Source organism: Salvia miltiorrhiza, chromosome 4 (assembly GCF_028751815.1).
Source record: "Salvia miltiorrhiza cultivar Shanhuang (shh) chromosome 4, IMPLAD_Smil_shh, whole genome shotgun sequence".
Lineage (NCBI taxonomy): Eukaryota > Viridiplantae > Streptophyta > Magnoliopsida > Lamiales > Lamiaceae > Salvia > Salvia miltiorrhiza.
In genome coordinates, this window is record NC_080390.1 from 1,237,770 (window position 1) to 1,243,428 (window position 5,659).

A 5,659-nucleotide genomic window follows, 5' to 3' on the forward strand; every position below is an offset into this window, starting at 1 on the left:
AGATAATAGGAAATCTACTACATCCTATGTGTTTACTCTATGTGGTTCTTGCATTAGTTGGAAATCTCAACTTCAAAGCATTGTTGCTTTATCCACGACTGAATCTGAATACGTTGCAGCCACAGAAGCTATAAAGGAAGCTATTTGGCTTAAAGGCCTTTTTATCTGAACTTCGTGTTATAGGTAAAGACGTTGTGGTTTATTCTGATAGTCAGTCTGCCATCCAAATATGCAAAAATCCTGTGTATCATGATAGAACAAAGCATATTGAGGTTCGTTTTCACTTCATTCGTGATATTGTGGAAAAAGGCACTGTTAAACTTGAAAAGATCCACACTGATCACAACCCCGCTGACATGGGCACAAAGTGTTTGTCTACCGAGAAGCATGTTGCTTTTCAAAAGGCTCTTAACTTTGACTTCGGTTGACTGACATGTTAGATTGTTGTGACTTGCACAAACTTTGTGTTTGTGCACCTGTGTTACTTGTGTGTTTGCAGGAAAAAAATCGGCGATGATGATACTTTCGGTCTCTACTCCTTTTATACCCGTAGTCCACCGCGGTTGGGCCAAAGGTGGAGATTGTTGAAATTGTTGGCCCAATCAAGCCCATTCCTGGTAGCCCATTACCATCACCTAGCCCACAATTGGCAGCCCATCTCCCTTGGTTAAATTGTGGAACCCTAGCTGATAACCAATATCTAGTTCTCTCCTCCCTTCCCTCTGCGTCTTCTGTGTGAAAGAGAGAAGCCTTGCCTGTGCCTTCACCATACCTCCTGTCATCTCCGTGTCTTGGGCGAAGTGTGAACAAGCTTAGTGCTTGTGTGTGTCTTCTTCGTCCGAACTGAGCTATCTCTGCGTGGATTAGCCTGAGTGAGGTTGAGGGTGATTTGGCAGTGGAGTTGCCGGAACGAGGTGCTGCCGGAGGAGGACTACATTTGGGTTTGAGAGAGACCGAGTTCTGAGCCGAGGAGAGAGTCGCTGCTGCGTCGTCTCGCCAGCTGCTGCTGCTGCGTCGTCTCTCCATCTGCCGCTGCTGCGTCGTCTTGCCAGCTGTGGCTGCGTCGTCTCCGACAGCTGCTCCGCGTCGTTTCCGGACAGCTGCTCCGGGCAGCCACTCAGCTGCCCCATCTCTTCTATTTCCTGTTACTTTATCTCTCTGTTGCAGCTGCACCTTCTAACTTAGTCTCTTGGTGTTTTCTCTTTGTGTAGGAAACTAAAGAGCACGTCTAGCTCGAACAATCAGTGAGCTAACGTGTGCGTGGTCTTCGCAAGAGTTCCGAGTGCAGCTGAGCTTCAGGAAAGATTATTAAAATTAGGCTTCGGCGTGCGAGAACGGTGAATCGACGGCGGGGCGAGATATCCACAACACGTACTAAACATAATTGTTAATTAAGGTCGATTATATTGAAATAACATGATTAAGGTTGACCGTATTAAACTAAACATAATTGTTAATTACTCCTACTATATATACCCTCACTGCGTCTGCACATCGTCTCCTCCACGAGCAAAAACAACCCCACAAAACTCAGCTCGATCGCGTGCGTGAAAATGGAGCACTTCTATGGCTACATAGACAAAATGCAAAGCCTTTACAGTAGCTCATGGAAGCTAACCAGCCTCGCTTACCGCCTTCTCATCTCCAAATGCAACGCCTTCTTCACATCTATTCTCTACTTCCTCTCCATCTCCTCACTCGGCTTCGTGATGCTCAAATCATGCAATCCCCGAACGACGTCGTACGCGCCCAGCAACATCGACTTGCTCTTCACATCCGTGTCGGCGGCCACCGCGTCGAGCATGATGACGGTGGAGATGGAGGTTTTCTCGCAGCAGCAGCTCATCGTGATGACGGCGCTGATGCTCCTCGGCGGCGAGATCTTCACCTCCATCTGCTTCACCGCAAAGCCTTCCTCCGATCATCAAATTCACGATCTATCTCGATCGTTAACTCTCAGAAACGATTCGATTAAATATTTGGGGATTTTGGTTCTAGGTTATGTGGCGGTGATACAGATTCTCGGCGTCGCGTCTCTGCTGACGTATCTCTCCCTCGTCTCGAGCGCGGGGAGCGTGCTGAGGAGGAAAGGGATCAAGCCTTCGATTTTCGCGGTTTTCACGATCGTCTCGACCTTCGCGAACTGCGGATTCATCCCCACGAATGAGAACTTGATCGTATTCAGTGGAAACACGGGGCTCCTGCTGATTCTCATTCCTCAGATCCTTCTCGGAAACACGCTGTTTCCGTTGGCTTTGAGGGGGGTGATTTGGGGGCTGGGGAAGAGGTTTAAGAGGAATGAGGCTGAATATTTGCTGCGGAATTCGAGGGAGGTGGGATTTCCGCACCTGCTTCCTCGCCGGGAATCGCTGCTGCTGGCGGCGACGGCGGTGGGATTTGTTTTCGCGGCTTCGGTGTTGTTTTCCGCGATGGAATGGTATGCGGTGGGGTTAGATGGGCTGAATAGTTACCGGAAAGTGGTGGGCGTCGTTTTCCAATGCGCCAACGCTAGGCATGCCGGTGAGAATATTGTTGATCTCTCGACGATCGCCCCCGCCGTCTTGCTGTTTTTCATCCTCATGATGTTAGTCTCTCTCTCTCATACAAATTGGTGATAACACCACCACACACCGTCACACAGTGTGTGTTAGCCTAGTGATAAGAGGTTAATGCTTAGACCTGAGTTCTAGGTTCGACTAAAAAAAATCAGATTTGTGGAAAAAAAAGACTTAGGGAGGGGGGTGGTGGGGGCGGGTGGGTCAGACCCATGGACTTTTTTGGATATTATTGGATCCATGGGTATTATCAGACCCATCGAAAATTAACCTATTCAGACCATTTTATTTTATAACTTAATGATCCGGTTCAGTGCGGATCCAATAAACAATGGATCGATTACGGATCTGAAAACGTAATAATTTTAACGGTTCTGGTCCGGGTAATACCCATTTACTGGATTTGATCTTGGTATAATTTGATGTAATTAGGGCTGTAAACGAGCCGAGTCGAGACGAATACTAACAGGCTCGAGCTCAGCTCATTTAAATATTCGGGTGTTCGAGCTCGGCTCGAGCTCGATTCGAGCTTTTATCTTGATGATCGAGTTCGGATCGTCCACTTACCAAGCTCGAGCTCAATTTGAGTTCGGCTCGTTAGATGTTCGTATATATGATGTTCAAGCTCGAATTTATTATAAATTCAAGAAAATCTTCTTAATTAATATGTTACTTGAGCTCGAGTTCGACTCGTGTAAGGCGCATGTACTAACTCGATTGAAGGTTCGTGAACATGTTTGCGAACAATCGAATTCGAACATGTTCGCGAGCTCAACGAGCCAAGCACTATCAGGCTCGAGCTCGGCTTGATAAAAATTTTGAGCTCGAAATTAGGCTCGAGCTCGACTCGTTTATTATCGAACGAGCTTTTTTCGAGCCGAATCTCGAATAGCTTGCGAGTAGCTCTGTTCATTTACAGTCCTAGATGTAATGGATGTAATTTAGACAAATAAAAACTCTAAATAAAATGTAATTTGGCAGGTACCTTCCACCGTATACATCATTTGTACCTATTAAAAGAGGCGATCAAGTTGAAGACCCATCAAATTCACAAGAAAAAGAGAAAAGGAAACGACACATTTTGGTAGACAACTTTGCATTTTCACAGCTTTCTTATGTGGCTATTTTCATCATTCTCATTTGCGTTACGGAGAGGAAAAGCCTAAAAGAGGATCCAATCAACTTCAGCGTGTTGAATATAGCATTTGAAGTGATAAGGTGAGAGTGAGACACGATATTATTACGTTGCTTTATTAATTCTTTGTTTTAATAGTATTGAATGACGTGATATCTTATTATCAAGGGTTAATATTAAATTATATCCCCAATTTTGACTCTTAGATGACTTATATAAGCTCGAACAAAAAAAAATATTACAATTATAATTTATATTAATATGCATTGTTCAGTTAATAGTTCGAGTCACAATTTTTAGACAATTTGAGAGTTTTTTTTATTGATTTTTCATCATTTAAAAAAAACATATGAGGTTAGTTGTAGATATATATATATATATATATATATATATATATATATATATATATCATCGATTTTGATGTTTGTTTCTTCATGAAGACGCACATTAGTTTAGGTTGGCTGAAATATTTTAATTTCAATTATTAATTAAGTGAATAACATAAACAAATACAAATGGAGCATATTTTTATAAAAATATATAAGACCTAAATTTGGGGTATTCTTTAACATATATAGTCATAGAATATTTATTTTATTTAATCTTAACCACCTAAATTCATTGACTAATACAAAATTTTGTGAGAATGTTTTTTATGAGTTACTATTCACACTCACACGCGCGCCCTAGCACTGAGTGATTGGAACCCTTCGATCGACTTACTGATTGAATGGAAAACGTCTTACCAATTTAAATGTATCTAAATTTGTGATAACGATTGCAGTGCGTACGGGAATGTGGGGTTGACAACTGGGTATAGTTGCGATCGACAGCTAAGAGCAGATCCAAAATGTGTGAGCAAATGGTACGGACTTGCCGGAAAATGGAGTGATGAAGCCAAACTAATCCTAATAGTAGTCATGTTTTACGGTAGATTGAAGAAGTTCAACATCAAGGGAGGCCGAGCATGGAAGCTCTTATAATTTGTATTACAATCGCCTCTCTTGTAAAATTCATTAAAGTATTTATTATATTTGGGTTCAAAAGCTTAAGTGATGTTTGTTTAATTTTGTGTTTGGATTCAAGTACGACTATCGTCTCAATATACGAACTTTGTGCCCATTTTAATCGTTTTCACGAACTTTGAAATTTATAAAGGGAAAAGGTGCAAATTGGCCCCCGAAGTAGTAGCCCCTATAGCGTATAACCCCTCTTACTCACTGTGTGTGCAAATAAACCCCTGAACTCCGAGAAAAGGGTGCAAATTCCCCCCTCTGACTAACGGCTGGTAACGACGTTAGGTCAGAGGGGGGAATTTGCACCATTTTCTCGGAGTTCAGGGGTTTAGTTGCACTCACAGTGACTAAGGGGCTACTACTTTAGGGACTAATCTGCACCTTTTCTGTTTTTTAATTAACTCTCATCTGTCTCACTCAGCCCTCTTTCTCTCTCGGCCACTGTACCGCCGCTAATGGTGGTTGAATCACCAATTTGTTGGATCAATCTTTTTTCAGCAACACAAACGATTAATCCAATTCCAATCAAATCGACATTATATGAAAATAGCGAAAATAAGGAAGTTATGATCGTTACATTGTGAGAGGCGTCAAATTTGGCGATGGCGCCGACGCCTTGCCAAACATCACAAACTCGCGAAGCTTTGAGGCGGCTGGCTTGCTTATACGGTGTGATTTGGGGGCGACCTTCGCGCTGTCTTTTGTTGAAGCAAAGCACAGAGGACGACCGCAAGTTTGAGAGAGAGCAGCCGGGGGTGATGGAGAGCGTGCGCGGCGCTCTTCGTAGGGGTGAGCATTCGGTTATATGGTTCGGTTTTTGCTAAAACCAAACCAAACCATATTTTAGTTCGGTTTAAAAAAAAAACCGAACCGAACCGAATTAACCGAACAAACCGAACTGAATTAACCAAAAATTTTATAATTAAAACCGAACCGAACCGAAAAACCGAATT

At 43.0% G+C, this 5,659-nt stretch overlaps 1 protein-coding gene across 1 annotated transcript; it reads left to right on the forward strand.

Annotated features, from left to right (window-relative positions):
- Positions 1-1,373: 1,373 nt before the first annotated feature.
- LOC131022073 (cation transporter HKT1;5-like) lies at positions 1,374-4,762 on the forward strand. The gene is made up of 3 exons (XM_057951455.1): positions 1,374-2,584; positions 3,537-3,773; positions 4,475-4,762. The coding sequence occupies exons 1-3, from the start codon at positions 1,554-1,556 to the stop codon at positions 4,671-4,673; spliced, it is 1,467 nt and encodes a 488-aa protein (XP_057807438.1). The 5' UTR covers positions 1,374-1,553; the 3' UTR covers positions 4,674-4,762.
- Positions 4,763-5,659: the final 897 nt, after the last annotated feature.